This window comes from Cervus canadensis, chromosome 24, assembly GCF_019320065.1.
Source record: "Cervus canadensis isolate Bull #8, Minnesota chromosome 24, ASM1932006v1, whole genome shotgun sequence".
In the NCBI taxonomy this organism is placed as follows: domain Eukaryota; kingdom Metazoa; phylum Chordata; class Mammalia; order Artiodactyla; family Cervidae; genus Cervus; species Cervus canadensis.
This window is the reverse complement of record NC_057409.1, coordinates 28539307-28556001: the sequence shown is the minus strand read 5'-3', so window position 1 is coordinate 28556001 and position 16695 is coordinate 28539307. Positions and strand designations below refer to the sequence as shown.

Here is a 16695-nt window from a genome sequence, read left to right as displayed (position 1 = left end):
AGATTATATTAATATGTCATACCTTCTCACCGACAGGGTGCAGGAGTACCAGTTACTCCCCAGGGCATCTGGTTTGGTGGGCTTGAGGGGAGGCTTGAGGCTCTCTGCCCTTTCCTTCCAAGTCACCACTGCAGTGACTTGGTGGATCCAAGTTCTGAGCACTTCAGAAGAAGGGGCTGAGTCTAGGTGACTCTCTCTGCAGTGCTTCTGCAGGTAGACTTCAAAACTAAAGACAGTTGATGAGGACACTTGTAGCTCCATGGTATGAGATCGTATCCCCTGCCTGCTCAAGAAGTCTTTCCCGAATTATGGTTACTCAGTAGGAGTTCCCTGGTGCCTCAAACAGTAAAGAACCCATCTGCAATGCAGGAGACCCAGCTTCGACCCCTGGGTCAGGAAGATCCCCTGGAAAGGGAATGGCAGCACACTCCAGCCTTCTTGCCTAGAGAACCCAATGGACAAAGGAGCCTGGTGGGCTATAGTCCATGAGGTCGCAAAGAGTCTGACATGACTGAGCGACTAGGCCTACACACAGTGGTCATCCAGTTATGGTACTTCTGAGAACGCTGTTTCAGAAGAGGTGTGGACCCCGTTCTGTGGCTAGGTGATTAGCTGCCCTACTTGGGCTATAGGGCAGACTTGACAATCTCAAAGAGGCATGCTACTCCTGGCCCCTCTGCCTCAAGCAGACTGCCAAAGCCTCTGCAGTGGTTGAGCAACCCTGTGGCTCAGACCAGAGCCTGCGGACCGCCTCTCGGGGTCAGGGCCGCCCAGATTGCATCCCATTACCATCTCAGGGAGGAAGAATTTTGCAACAGCAGTTCCTGCCCTGGAGAGCTGGTGAGAACTTCTCCTTAACAGGGGCAGCAGCAAGGTTGGCGCGGGGGGTGGGGAGGGCAGGGAATGGAGGGAGTGAGGGGCAGAGCTGGGGCTATAGGAGCAAACGGGGCAATAGGATCACCCCTGCCCTAAAGGACAGTGGTCCCTTCCTGGAGGCTAGACTTGCTCAGATACTTTTATTAGGGCCAGTTCTTATTATAGCAGAAGACATCATATTCTAGTAGCACCTCTAGTGAGGAGCTCAGACCTACCTGATGAACTGGTGGGGGAGAGGGAACCCAGCAGAAGCCTATGTTTTAAGAGGAGGCAAGATGCTCTGGGAAGAGAGCTCAGGAGGAAATCAGGGGCCAGGTATGGGGGAGCTTGACTGCCTTCCCTTATTTGGGAGAGATGGAAGGGCAATGCTGAAGACCAGCCTCTAGCTCAACACTGCCCCCCAAAGAGTCCCCACCAAGTCCAACAGAGAGTACAGAAACTCCACAAAGATGCTGGGAAGCTTGTTAGACCCCGGGGACCCTCCAGCCAGATTCCACAAGGGTCACCATAGTCCATCCCAGGGCATGGCACTGTGAGGGCACCAGTCCACCAGAAAAGAGCCCAGGGCACAGGTCTAGCCCAGTAGCACCAGAGGCACACCTAGGGGATGCCTCCAACAGATTCCCCCATATTCCTGGGGAGCAGTCTACTGGGAATAAGCCCTGTAGGAACACACGGGTCTGAGCCAGTGCAATCTGGGCTATCACTGTTGATGTGACTTCGTTTGTGCTCACAGGCTGGGGGTGCCCTGGGAAATTTGGGTGACATAATTATTTCTTTAAATCATATATCACTCGAATGCACCAACATACATCAGTTTTCTCACTCTGTCAGTTTATTCGGTGCTCAACAAAACGATATCAAGCACCTAGATGTGCCAAACTGTGTGGGATAGCTTTGGGGAGACAAAATTTCATATACATATAAATCCTTCTTTCAAGAACCTCGCAGCGTGGAGGAGGAAGCAGTCAAACTGATGATCATAAATCCCTGAAATTGATGCCATTGTAGAGGTAAGCCCGGGGATTCAGAGAAGCGCAGAGAGGGGTGGCAGAGCGTGGAGGTGACATCAGGGCTGAACTGGAAAGGAGAGAAGGCTGGCCGGCCCAGGAAGGTGGGGAAGAGGGAACAGGAACTGTGTGCCAAAGCCCAAGAGGAACCAGAGCAGCCGTAGTGGGGGAACTGCGAGTTGTTCCCTGTGGCCAGAGTTAAGTATTCCAGAGGGCATGGCTAGAAATAAGGCAGGAGAAGCATCAGAGGCAGGGGCACCAGGTGCCCAGGTCAGGAATTTGACACTGACTGAGGGCAACAGGGGTCCCTGAAGGGTTGTAAGAGGGAAAGAAGGTGATCAAACTCACATTTGAGGCAAATGGTTCTGACAGAGAGTGGAGGATGGATTGAGGGGGGAAGACTTAAGGCAGAGAACAATTATGAAACTAGTGATTTGGTCATGGTGGTAGCAGCAGCAGCAGGAACCAACAGTGCCAAGCGCCATTCTAAATGTTTTGTAAATATAGACTCATTTAATTCACATGAAAACCCTATGTGGTAAGTGCTCTAATTATCCCCATTTCACAGATGATGAAACTGAGGCCAGTAGGACACAACAACTTGCCCAAGGTCTACAGCCACTGACATTGCTGGGATCCTAACTCAGACAAATTTGCTCTGAAATTCAGAGGCGTCCCACGATGAATCCAGTAGCTTAGGCGAGAGAATAAAGCAGGGCCTAACATCATCAATGAAGACATTGAGGAGGAGATAATACAGAAAGATGTCAGAGAGATGGCCTTGGTAGAGAGGAGGAGCAAGGTGAGCCTGAGGGGCGTGCCCGTTCCCCCATTAAGGAGCGGGGGCACCAATGTCAGGGAATTCAGAGACCAGTTGTTTTTTTTTTTTTTCCTTTAGCCACGGACTTTATTGTTTGAATATTTGCAACTATTATTCTATACACAAATGTTAATTTCTTACAAAACCCTGTATTCCATATTGCTAGGTCACTTCACTCTCCATTTTATGCCATATTTCCATCAAAAACTATTTCCCTAAATTACAATGTGCCTGCTTGTGTGGTATTGTTCAGTTGCTAAGTTGTGTCCGACTCTGCAATGCCATGGACTGCATAGCCCACCAGGCTCCTCTGTCCATGAGATTTCTCAGGCAAGAATACTGGAGTGGGTTGCCATTTCTCCAGAGATCAGTTTTCTACATGTTGAGTTTGCAGCATCTGTGGGACCTCAGGGTAGATTTCAGGAAGTGGTTACATGTAAGAATTTGAGCTTAGAGAGAAGCTTAGAAGAGAAGCTGAGAACTATAGGTGTGGGAGACACTGACCCAGACTGGATAGGGGCTGAAGCCAAGGAGGTAGGTGGGCTGGTTTAGGGAGAGCAGGGAGAGACAGGGACCAAGGTGGAGTCCAAGGAACATCCATATTTGAGGAATGAATCAAGAAACAAAGCAACAAATGAGACCAAAAGAGTTTCTCAGAGAAATAAAAGAAGAATGGAGTCGGTGGGGTGAAATGTTGCAGAGATCAGATAAGACTTGAACAGTATCCATTTCACCATAAATAAAGTTTAAAAGCATACAGCAGGTTGGGAGAAAATATTTTACCATAATTGACAATTATGAGACAGTATGAGTGGATAGGGTAACAGGTCCTTATATAGGACCTGTTAGTAGGTAATAGGAGAGTGCATGATAATAGGAGAGCACACTGGAACAGTCTTTTGAGGAACGATGAGAAGTATTTATGAACATTTAAACATGCACAGTTATGACCCAGCAAAATTGTACTTAAGCTACTGAAACATACAAATTCCCAAAGACCTACATCCAAAGATACTCATAATAATGAACCTAAATATTTACCTATAAGTGTTAGTAGCTCAGTCATATCTGACTCTGCAACCCCTGACAGGCTCCTCTGTCCATGGAATTCTCCAGGAAAGAATCCTGGAGTGGGTTTCCATTTCCTTCTCCAGGAGATCTTCCTGACCCAGGGATCGAACCCAGGTCTCCTGCATTGCAGGCAGATTTTTTTTTACCACTGTGTCACGAGGGCTTCATTCATCTATAAGGTAATTACCAAATAAATCATGTTACATCCTTGCCATGGACCATGATGTCATCACTGAAAAGAATAAGATGGATCTATATGGACTGATGTGAAATAGGAACATGATACTTTGTTAAAGTGAAAAACAATATAACTAGTTTAACACTATTTTAACTATGCATGGGGAAAAGTCCAGAAAGATACAGGTGATACACCTTTACACAAGATACAGGTGAACAGAGGGATGGAAAGGAATCCAATCTCACTTTACATGCTCTTGCATCACCTGTATTTGTTACAATACGCCCATTTTATTTTTATAATATTAAAACAGCTTTATTTAAGAGAAGGGTTTACTGGGTTTAGCAACTCTAGGTTATTGGGAACCTTGGCAAAAGCTGTTTCCGCAGCACAGTGGGAAGGAAGCTGGTTGCAGTAGGTTGAGCAGTGAACAAGAAGTTGATGAAGTGGATACAGCAGCTGCTCGCTGTGTTTTCAAGAAGTTTGCCTTTGAAATGGAGGCAAATACTTCTCCCAGGGGGAGAAGCAGCTGAAGGAGTCCTAGAAGTCAGAAAGGGGGAGAAAGACATATGCAAGTTCAGGAAAAGAGGTGGTTCCAGGAAAGAGAGGCAGAGGGAACAGGAGGCAAGACCCTCAAGATTATGAGAGGCAGTGGATCCCATGGGCAGGTGCAGGAATTCAAAAGAAGGAGAAGAAAGGGTACTTCTCATCATGCCCCTAAAAGGAAGGAAGAAAGTGTACACATAAATTCAGCACATGTGTCAGCTGGGCGCTGGGGTTGCTTGCATCTCCCTTGTAAAGAAGAAGGCATATTTTGAAAATGAGACAGAGATGGACTAGGCAAACCACCACCTTCAGACTCCTCTAGAAACCATTAGCCAGGAAGGTGTGAAACGTCCCAGTGCTATTACAGAATTGCTGGATAGAGCATTGACCTGCAGTCAGAGTCCCAGGACAGACCTCGTTGATCCTCTCTGGGGACACCTCCCCTGGTAGGCCTCCTCAACTTCCCCCTCGGCAGCCCTGGGTCAGAAGTTTCCACACAGAAGCTGCTTTCTCCTGTCTAACATCCCTGACAGCTACCAAGACCTGGGTCACCATGGAGGCATCGGTGGCTATTCCAATAGCAGCAGCAGTAGCGACAACACCAGGTGGGTGAGCAGTTTGGCCTTCGGGCAGCTGAGGACATATTCTGATAGAAAGAACTTGGAAACTTCAGTCTCTTCCTGTGAGTCCCCTGGGAACTGAAGTGATGAATTGCAGAAACAAAATATTTGAGTCTTCACTAAGGCAGCTCAGTACAAATGAACCTCCTACAGTAATAGAAATGTCCTACAGGACATCTGCACAATCCAATATAGTAGCAAAAGCAGAGACATTACTTTGTCAACAAAGATCTGTCTAGTCAAGACTATGGTTTTTCCAGTGGTCATGTATGGATGTGAGAGTTAGACTAGAAAGAAAGCTGAGCACCGGAGAATTGATGCTTTTGAACTGTGGTGTTGGAGAAGATTCTTGAGAGTCCCTTGGACTGCAAGGAGATCCAACCAGTCCATCCTAAAGGAGATCAGTCCTGGGTGTTCATTGGAAGGACTGATGTTGAAGCTGAAATTCCAATACTTTGGGCACCTGATGCAAAGAGCTGACTCATTTGAAAAGACCCAGATGCTGGGAAAGATTGAGGGCAGGAGGAAAAGGGGATGACAGAGGATGAGATGGTTGGATGGCATCACCAACTCAATGGACATGGGTTTGGGTGGACTCCGGGAGTTGGTGATGGACAAGGAGGCCTGGCGTGCTGCAGTTCATGGGGTCACAAAGAGTCGGACACAACTGAGCGACTGAACTGAGCTGAGTCACATGTGGCCACTGAACACTTGAAATGAAAAACTAAATTTTTAATTTATTTTAATTAATTTAATTTTAAGTAGCCATATGTGACTAACCTCCTCGTTTTCCAGGGGACCACATGGAGGCCCAGAGAGAAATGACTTGTCCAAGCTCACCCTGATCATTAACAGCAGAACCAGGTCTGGAAAACAGTTCTGAATTCACCCCACCATCTGTAGGCCTGCGGTGGGCTCAGTGGAAATGAAATCAGTCTAATGAAAATTGAGAAGTAGGCTGCTTCTCTGGGAATTCCCTGGCAGCTCAGTGGTTAGCACTCCATGCTCTCATTGCTGAGGGCCTGGGTTCAATTCCTGGTCAGGAAACTAAAATTCCACAATCTCACGGTATGGCAAAAAGAAAAAAAGAAAGAAGTAGACTGGTTGGGAAATGTCAGATCTGGACTCTCCTTTCTACATCCAGTTGTCTGGAACAGAGAGGTACTTACAGGAGCTCAGAAACCTAAGGCTGGGATCCACTCCCTCATTGCGTGGACAGAATGCCAGATTTGAGGTCAGGTTAAAAAAAAAAGTCTTAAAAACTGCTTAAAACTCAGTTCATCTGCGTCACTCTAGGTAAGTTGCCTAACTTCACAGTCTCGGTTTCCTCATTCAGAAAATGCACATCTCACGCAGCTGTTGTGAAGATTAAATTATACAGATTCTGAAAAGCACTTTTCTTGGATGCTAGGCCCTCACAGGCACTCATCATTAGAGCTAAAGTGACGACTGTTATTTCAGGTTAAAACAAATTAAGATCTACCTGGAAGTCAGCCCGGAAAGCAGACCCTCTGCCTTCTCTTGCTTGGCAATGTAGCGGGAAAGACCCCGTGCTTTTAGATGATCAACTATTTCAGTAATAATAATACCAGTAGTAAATGCCAGCCCTGTGCTTTATATGTGTCTTAAGTGTTTTATAGGTAATGCTTCCTTTCAACCTCAGCTCAACCTGGTGAGTCAGAGTCTACCACTGAGCCTGAAATGAGTCTCATTTTACAGATGAGCAAACTGAAAATCTGAAAGGAAAAGTTGCTTGTCCAGAGCAGCTAGGCTAGCAGAGTTCTTCACTGCTGCACTCACGGCCTCTCTCCACAAGTCCTGGGTCTCTGTCTGGGTTTACCATCACCTGACCAGGAGTCTCTGGGTTCTCCAGCATAGTAAATTAAAGGTGACAGGGAATGTTTGCTGAATGGTTAAAATACTCAAAGGTTCTTTCCTAGGGGTAGGCAGTTAAGATGAGTTTTCCACAGGCTCTGAGTACCCTGTGGGCCCTGGGATGCCTGGGGCAAGAGGCCAGGATAACAAGTACCAGAGGGCCTGGGGTATCAATCACTGTAAGGGTAAGGACTTGGGAGGGTGTGGTGAATTAAGGTTCACAGCTCCACCTGAATTTATCCTTCCAGTTGTTATCAATAGCAAATGCGACAAAACATATGCTTGGTGTCATCTGTTTTCAAAAATGTATTTGAACTTGGGTGGGATTTTAACCCTTACCAAATGTCTTTCTTTCCAAATGAGATGGTCTCAGTTCCAAAGTTAGTAGCTACTACTGACCCAATTCCAAGTGGACAAACCAAGAAAAAATAGCAATGCCCTAAGAGATGAGCATGGTCAGAGAGGATGACTGGGGAGTGAGGTGAAAGACAAGAAGAGGTGAATGGGGCACCCATGTGGGGGTGGAAGTTCTCAAAGGGGCGTGGTGTGGAGAAGGAATTTATGAGGATTTAAGAACACCGGGGGTGTGGGGGGTGGAGATGAGAGGCCAGGGAAGAAAACCACCAGACGTGCCAAAGGCTAAAGCTCCATTCCTGGTGCCTTCAAGAGCTGTTCCCTTTAAGATGGGAAACATGTTGAAGAGCCATAGAACTGCTGGGTGGGAAGCATGGGAAGCCCGACACAGCTGGAATGCAGGGAGAAACAGGCAGAGCAGCTGAAAGAGCTCAGGGCTGCTGAGCTCAAGGCAAAGACGAGAAATCTGTGCCATGCCGGGCCAACTACTTCCTTTGGGTGGGCCTCAGTTTCTTCATCTGGGAAATAGAAAGATTGGCTAGGAAACCCCTTCCCAAAATGAACTCTTCCAGTTCATAAAATGACGACTAGTTGTCAAAGAGCTGACCTGGGAATTAATTATTCAAACTATCAGAAGCATCCCGCACCCTCAGGGGCTCCACCCCAGAATTGAGCAATATAATCCACCACTTACTTCCTCACTGTGTTCTCAGCACCGCCGCCCTTTCTTCAGTCAGACACATCTGCCTTTCCTGGAGGTGTCCCACAGGTGACAAGCCCAGAATCATGGTAAGTCTTGAAACACCCACCCCTCCAACCTTCCAGACACCTCTCTGTTCTCTGTCCCCCTTGACACCCAGGCTCCATTTTCCCCCTCCATCTATCCCCACACCTCTCAGTCTCTCCATTCTCTCCTTAGACCACACTGTCCTCAAAGGGAGAGCCTCTGTTCCTCTTCCATACCCCTCGCTCCAACAAGCACCTAGGGCAACTCACTGCCCACCCTCTTCTCTTCCTGCTCCCAGCCAGCTCTCCCTGCCTTGGCTATAATTGAGTCTGAGCCAGATCCTAGTGAGGCCCTCCTTCCCCATATTAAACCCAAATATGTGTAGATTCTATTTCTAGAAAGAATACTGGAATTGTATTCAAACAACCTGGACTTTGTTGCGTTATTATTGTGTTGCTGCTGTTAAAAAGATTGCCTTAAGTATTTGGGCTCTTCTAAGTATAAAACTTTTGTGAAATAAATTAGAATCATGCTTTCCATGGAGTCACTAGGGGGCTGGCGGTTTCACTCAGTGAGGGACTGTCCTGTTTGGTTACCAAGGACATAATTGGGTGGCTACCAGCAGGAAGCCAGTGAATTCAAGGACATTTGGTTTATTATTTCCTGTGAAGGTTGTTTTTTTCATCCTGGGTCTAAGGAATAGCAAAGAAAGCAATGCACGAAACATCAAACAATCGGAGGGAACTATAGCCAGGTTAAATTCAGGATATCTCAAGAAATCATTTTACAACTATGTTTTTTTGCAAATTCATTTATTTATTTTCATTGTTGGCTGCACTGGGTTGTAGCGAGTGGGGGCTGTTCTCTAGTTGCAGGAGCTTTCCATTGCGGTGGCTACTCTTGATGCAGAGCACGGGCTGTAGGCTCACGGGCTTCAATAGCTGTGACGCACAGGCTTAGTTAGTTGCTGAAGGGCATGTGGGATCTTCCTGGACTAGGGATCGAACCTGCGTTCCCTGCATTGGCTGGTGGGTTCTTAACCACTGGACCCCCAGAGAAGTCCACCACTGTATTTGATACATTGAGTTGTGATTTTTTTTTTTTTTAAGAAGCAGATCTGTGGACTGAAAATAGCATGTGAAGTCATTTACACCTAGTTGCAATTCTGGCCGCAGCACTGAGAGGCTCTGTGACCAAAAGCTGGTTTCTGAGCCTTGCTATGCCTGTCTGTCTGTAACTGCCGAGCAAGACCATGTACCTGCAAGGCACAAATCGGATCTCAAATATGCTTCTCCCTTCAACTGTCAAACAGCCTCACCAGAGACCGGTAAACTAAAAAACAAACAAACAACAACAAAACATTCCCCTCCCCCAGCCTCCCGTGGCTGGAGGTCATTGCCCTGGCCTGGTTCCCATTTCTGAGTTCTCTACCTTCTGTCCTGACTTGCGTGGTCACCCCCTGGTCCCTGAGGCTGAGCCTTCGTGTCTAGGAATGGGAGCTCGCCCATACACCTCCAGCCCATCTCCTGCACGGTTGAACACTGGATTATCCGGAATGAGGACTTGACTGTGACACATGCTTGGCTGTTGATACTGCTTCTGAGAGAGGCAGTTTCTGTGGCTGCCCCACCTCTGCCTTCTGTCAGCTGTTGCTTGTAAATGTTGGGTTCTCCCCTCTAAGGGCACACGCTCTCTGCATCCGTCACCACTCTCAAAGGTGGGTCTTCTCTTAGGTCATGTGTTCCCTGAAGAGTATCTCTGATCATCAGCTCCCAGAAGTGACCCACTTTGTGATTTCATTACTCCGGGCTTCTGAGAAAACTTGGTCTTGACCTTGGGATGGCAGAGTCAGTGGTTTCTCGCAGGTTTTGCAAGCAACACTGGCTGAGCCAGCTATACTAGTCACCTCTCTCACTACTGTCCCTGTCTCCTGGCCAGGCAGGGCCCCATCTTTATCATCACATCTTTTAGGTTCATGAACTGACTTATTCGGCTCTATTTGTGATCTCTGTGTTCTGAGAAGGCAATTTATCTGGCCCCAATCACTTAGCGGAGGGATACCATCTCAGGAAAGTGAAAGTTAAGAATTCTTTCACTCTAGAGGAAAGAGGCATTGTTTTTCTACTTTCTCCTAACCTCATTCTTCCTTTTTCGTTGCTATGTATGCTTGACAGTAACAGTTTCTTCTGCTAAAGAGGAAAGCTTCCTAGGACTTTCATGTTGATGAGGAGGAGGATGATATTACTGATTTAATATTTCTATTTCTTTTACACCTATGGTGTTGTTGTTGTTTATTAGCTAAGTCGTGTCCAACTCTTGAGACCCCCATGGACTGTAGCCCGCCAGACTCCTCTGTCCATGGGATTTCCCAGGCAAGAATACTGGAGTGGGTTGCCATTTCCTTCTCCAGGGGATCTTCCCAACCCAGGGATTGAACCCACATCTCCTGCATTGGCAGGCAGATCCTTCATCACTGAGCCACCAGGGAAGCCCAATACACCTTTTTTCTTTTTTATTGAAGCATAATTGATTTATAATGTTGTGCCAATCTCTGCTGTTTAGCAAAGTTACTCTGTTACACACACATACACATTCTTTTCTACGCACCTTTGATTCATCTGTTGTATTTGAGATATAATCCACACATGATAAAATTCACCCATTTACAGTATACAATTCAGCGGGGTTTTGTATACAGACAGTCCCCAGCTTACAATGGTTCAACTAATAATTTTTCATCTTTGCAATGCTGCAAAAGTGATACACCTTAGCTAGAAACTGTTCTTTGAATTTTGATCTTTTCCCAAGCATGCAATGTACAATAAGATACTCTCTCATGATGCTAGGCAGCGGCCATGCAGTCATGAGAATAAATTCATGAAGTCTTTTGTCTCTGGCTGTTTTCACTTAGAATAACGTTTTCAAGGTTCACCCATGTTGTAGCCTGTATCAGTTCTTCATTACTTTTTATGATTGATTAATATTCCTTGTACCTGTATACCACCATTTGCATATCCATTTATCAGTTGATCGACATTTGAATTATTTCCACTTTTTGGCTGCATGCTGCTGAGAAGATTCACATACAAGTTTTTGTGGGGAATATATGCTTTCAATTCTCTTGAGCATAATAGGAGTGGAATTGCTGGATCATATGGTAACTCAGTGTTTAGCTTTCTTAACAGCTGTTTTCCAAAGCAACTGTACCATTTTATATTTCCACCAGCAGTATATAAAGGGTCCAACTTCTCCACATCCCATCACCATCATTATAGTCCTTACTATGATCATGCTAGTGAGTATAAGGTAGTTCCTGAGCCTTCTTATTTTATGTTCGTCTCTTTAACACTGGGTACCATGTTGAGGTGGGTTACAGACTGGCATAGAGACACAGGATGGCCATATCTTGTTACAAAGAAAGGACATGATAGTGATACAGTTTGTGGTTCAAAAGGAAGCTAATTCAGTAGCTGGTCACTTTAGTTTATTTCCTTTTGGAAAACTGGGATAATATTCCAGAGTGGCTGCAGCTTCCCCCTGCAGCAGGTTCTCTGCTACCCCCATAACAAGGGCAGAGCCCACAGAAGTTAGCTAGGGATAGTCTGCGGTGGGGTTGGGGGTTGCTGGAGAGGCAGGTTTGGAAGAAGGCATCCGGAGCAACACAGGAAGGATCTCCATCAGGACTGGAAAGCCACCCAAACAAGGATCATATGTCTCCACCTGCCTTCTCTGCTTCCTGCTGGCCCTCCTCCTTATGCTGGGAACATACTACCTTTCTCTGCTCACCCCTGCATGGCAGAATATGCCTGCTCAGAGCTCCTAAGACAATCCATTACATTTCCACCCATGTGGGAAAATCAATCATTCACCTGCTTATGATTTTTAATATATTTTTTCAAACTACACAAGTGTTCCCAGGGGAAGCCTCCCACATCAAAAGAAAAACTCTGGGTGGTACAATTTCCTTTTAGCTTGAGCATGCTGAAAGCCTATGCTGCTACCACTCAGATTGCTTTTCCAGAACATTTTGTTTTATTTTTTTCCAAACTTTAAACTTTTTACTTTGTATTGGGGTAATAGCTGATTAATAATGCCGTGATAGTTTCAGTGAACAGAGAAGAAACTCAGCCATACATACATGTGTATTCATTCTCCCCCAAACTCCCCTCCCATCCAGGCTGCCACATTGAGCAGAGTTCCATGTGCTATACAGTAGGTCCCTGTTGGTTATCCATTTTAAATATAGCAGTGTGTGTATATGACCTTCTGAAAGTCCCTAACTATCCCTTCCCCGCCACCCTGGCAACCATAAGTTCATTTTCTAAGTCTGTGAGTCTCTTACTCTTTTGTAAGTAAGTTCATTTATATCATTTATTTTTGTTTCTACATATAAGGGATATCATATGATATTTTTCCTTCTCTGTCTGACTTGTTTTACTCAGTATGACACTCTCTAGGTCCATTCATGTTCTTGCAAATGGCATTATTTCATTCTTTTTAATGGCTTTAGGTAATATTCCATTGTATATATGTACCACAACTTCTTTATCCATTCCTCTGTGGGTGGACATTTAAGTTGCTTCCATGTCTTAGCAATTATAAACTGTCCCACAATGAACACTGGGGTGCGTGTATCCTTTCGGATCATGTTTTTCTCCAGATACATGCCCAGAAGTGGGATTTCAGGGTCATATGGTAGCTCCATTTTTAGCTTTTTAAGGAACCTGCATACTGTTCTCCATAGTGGCTATACCAATTTACATTCACACCAACAACCAGAGCAGTTCTTCCAAAGTAACTTTCAGAAAGTTGGACAAAAGAATTCATCTCTTAGCTTTATAGTCAAGTTTTGATCTTTTTCTAGGGATCTAACCCATTTAGATTGCCTGCTTAATTCCCCAGATTGAAAAATGAGTAGTACCTCCTGTTTCTGACATTAAAATCAGCTTCAAGCTGTGGTACATATACACTATGGAATATTACTCAGCCATTAAAAAGAATTCATTTGAATCAGTTCTAATGAGATGGATGAAACTGGAGCCCATTATACAGAGTGAAGTAAGCCAGAAAGATAAAGACCAATACAGTATACTAACACATATATATGGATTTAAAAAGATGGTAACGATAACCCTATATGCAAAACAGAAAAAAAGACACAGATGTACAGAACAGACTTTTAGACTCTGTGGGAGAAGGCGAGGGTGGGATGTTCTGAGAGAACAGCATTGAAACAAGTATACTATCAAGGGTGAAACAGATCACCAGCCCAGGTTGGATGCATGAGACAAGTGCTCAGGTCTGGTGCACTGGGAAGACCCAGAGGGATGGGATGGGGAGGGAGGTGGGAGGGGGGATTGGGATGGGGAACACATGGAAATCCATGACTGATTCATGTCAGTGTATGGCAAAAACCACTACAATATTGTAAAGTAATTAGCCTCCAACTAATAAAAATAAATGGAAAAAAAAATAAAATAAAATCAGCTTCAACAGTCAAGTGCTTACCACCAAGGATCCAAGACAGCATGTTCTGTAGGGATTACAAGGGGAAGTTTCAACATTGGTTTGGGCAATGTCATGGAAAGTGATGAGAACCTCTCTGACGCTGAAAGAAACTACATGCTTTTTGTGAAATCATTCTTTCTAAATGTGTCTCCAAAACCTTAGAACTTTAGTGACTCCTCTAAGTGAAAGTTACTTCCGTGTAATATACAAGCTAACACAAAGAATTCCATCTGAAATGTACAAGCTGTTGGGCTTCAATCTGGGGAGATTTTACTGTGCAGTAACCCTGATCTCTCTTCTTTAGGCTGAAACAAAATATACTTCAAATATGGAAGCATTTAGCTGGGATAATTACAGCGATGAAGATTTTGGCAATTACAGTTACAATACTGACCTGCCCTCTATTCTACCAGACTCTTCCCCATGTCGACCAGAATCTCTGGATATCAATAAGCATGCTGTGGTCATCATCTATGCCCTGGTCTTCCTGCTAAGCCTCCTGGGAAACTCCCTGGTGATGCTGGTCATCTTATACAGCCGGGTCGGTCGCTCTGTCACTGATGTCTACCTGCTGAACCTGGCCATGGCTGACCTGCTCTTCGCCATGACCTTGCCTATCTGGGCCGCCTCCAAGGCAAAGGGCTGGATCTTCGGCACACCCCTGTGCAAGGTGGTCTCACTCCTGAAGGAAGTCAACTTCTACAGTGGTATTCTACTGCTGGCCTGCATCAGCATGGACCGCTACCTGGCCATTGTCCATGCCACACGCACGCTGACCCAGAAGCGCCACTGGGTCAAGTTCATATGTTTAGGCATCTGGGCCCTATCTGTGATCCTGGCCCTGCCCATCTTCATCTTCCGCAGGACCATCCACCCACCCTATTCGAGTGCAGTCTGCTACGAGGACCTGGGTGCCAATACAACGAAATGGCGGATGGTGATGAGGGTCCTGCCCCAGACCTTTGGCTTCCTCCTGCCCCTGCTGGTCATGCTGTTCTGCTACGGACTCACCCTGCGCACGCTGTTTTCAGCCCAGATGGGGCAGAAGCACCGGGCCATGCGGGTCATCTTTGCGGTCGTGCTCGTCTTCCTGCTCTGCTGGCTGCCCTACAACCTGGTCCTGGTCATGGACACCCTCATGAGGCTCCAGGTGATCCCCGAGACCTGTCAGCGCCGCAATGACATTGGCCGGGCCCTGGACGCCACTGAGATCCTGGGCTTCCTGCACAGCTGCCTCAATCCTCTCATCTACGTCTTCATTGGCCAGAAGTTTCGCCATGGACTCCTCAAGATCATGGCCATCCATGGCCTGATCAGCAAGGAGTTCTTGGCCAAGGACGGCAGGCCTTCCTTTGTTGGCTCTTCTTCAGGGAACACATCTACTACCCTCTGAGACCCCTCAGTGGGCTCCTCGCTTCCCCTCAGCATCATCCCAAGCCCCATGTCCTCTGGCCAGGCACAGTCCCGTGTCAGGGCAGCTCCCCACTGTGGCAACAGGAAGTTGCTGAGGCCATGTCCCTCTTAGGCCCCCATCACATGGATAAGACAGCCTGTCCTGGGCCCCACCTCTTGCTGTAATTGCCATGTCAACTGATAGAGCTTGGTGCATCCTACCACTGAGCCCACAGTGCTCTATCTTGTGGCAGATATCCTTTGAAGATATTCTTTTCAGTGATTACAAAAGGTTCCCACTATTGGGAACCATTAATGTAAAACGTTGGTTACTTGCCTAGCTCTCCCTTTCCTTGTTGGCCAGCAAAGTCCCCTTCCCTTGAGAGAGGCTGAAAATGACAGACACTCTCTTTCCAAGATTCCCTTAAGACAGGAGTGGCCATATCATCTTGTTCTGATTTGTAAAACTTAAAAGCAATAGTGTGCTGGTAAACCACTCTCTTGGGGAGAAAAAATCTTAATTTGTAGCATTTGCCATGTGCCATGGTATATGTAAATACTCCCACCATAACCAATTTCAAGGGTGATGGTATTTAGCAATGAGCTCACAAAATCTAGAAAATGTAATAATCAACTTTCACCATCTGGTACAAACTGGTTTCAGTGCATCATTTTCTAAGAGGAAGTCTGCTGGGACCAGGAGATACCTGGGAAATATTCCTGATTTGAAAGAGAGAGAGTGACATATGCTTGGTTCTTGACTTTGAACATGGTTGTAGGATATGTTCTGTTGAGGCAGCCACTTTGTAACAATGAGGCAAAAAGTATACCCAACACACTTAGGCTGATGGAGTCAAACAATAAAAAGAACCTGATAATAAAGAGCCCAAATTAAACCCACCATAAATAGTCAAATGATTTTTAACAAGGATGCCAAGACTATTCAATGGGAAAAGGACAGTCCTTCAACAAACTGTGCTGGGAAAATTAGATATCCACGTGCACAGAATGGAAATGGACCTTTACCTTACATCATGCACAAAAATTAACTCAAAATGGATCGAAGACCTCAAATGAGAGCCACAACTATAAAACTCTTAGAAGAAACCATAGAGGGAAAGCTTCATGTTGTTGAATTTGGCAATGATTTCTTGGATATGATGCCAAAAGCACAATTAACCAAAGAAAAAATAGTTTAATTGGACTGCATCGAAGTTTAAAACTTTTGTGTGTCAAAGCCAGACACAAATATTATGTTTCCCGTTATATGAAGTACCTAAAATAGTGACTTTCGTAGACACCAGAGGCTAGGGAAAAGGGAAATGTGGGGAATTATTCTTTAATGGGCCCAGGATTCAGTTTGGGATGATGTAAAGGTTCTGGAGATGGACAATGGTGATCATTGAACAACAACATGGATGTACTTAATGCCACTAAGCTGTACATTTTAAAAAGGGTAAAATGGTAAATTTTATGTTAGTATATTTTGCCACAATCAAAAACAAACAAACAAAAAAATCTAGTTCTAAAAAGGCAAACTTGATACACTGGAACCACCTACCTATAACTTCTCAAGTGAGATAATTAAATGTCTATTTTGTGTAAATTACTTTTAGTTGGGTATTTCATTACTTGCAACAAAAAGCATCCCAAGTGCTACAGAGAGGTCGGGCAAGGGTAAGCAGAGGTCCTCAATGAGGGTCTTTATAATAAATAAA

The 16695-nt window shown here is 45.4% G+C and overlaps 1 protein-coding gene across 2 annotated transcripts; it reads left to right on the top strand.

The window, feature by feature from the left end:
• Positions 1–1816: 1816 nt before the first annotated feature.
• Positions 1817–16586, top strand: LOC122426699 (C-X-C chemokine receptor type 2). 2 transcript variants are annotated; one of them, XM_043445815.1, is made up of 3 exons: positions 1817–1889; positions 8064–8139; positions 13999–16586. In XM_043445815.1, exon 3 carries the CDS (start codon positions 14103–14105, stop codon positions 14976–14978), a length of 876 nt encoding a protein of 291 aa, XP_043301750.1. In that variant the 5' UTR covers positions 1817–1889; positions 8064–8139; positions 13999–14102; the 3' UTR covers positions 14979–16586. The 2 variants fall into 2 exon arrangements, with proteins under 2 accessions (XP_043301750.1, XP_043301749.1); XM_043445814.1 differs by having other exon boundaries at positions 1818–1889; positions 13890–16586.
• Positions 16587–16695: the final 109 nt, after the last annotated feature.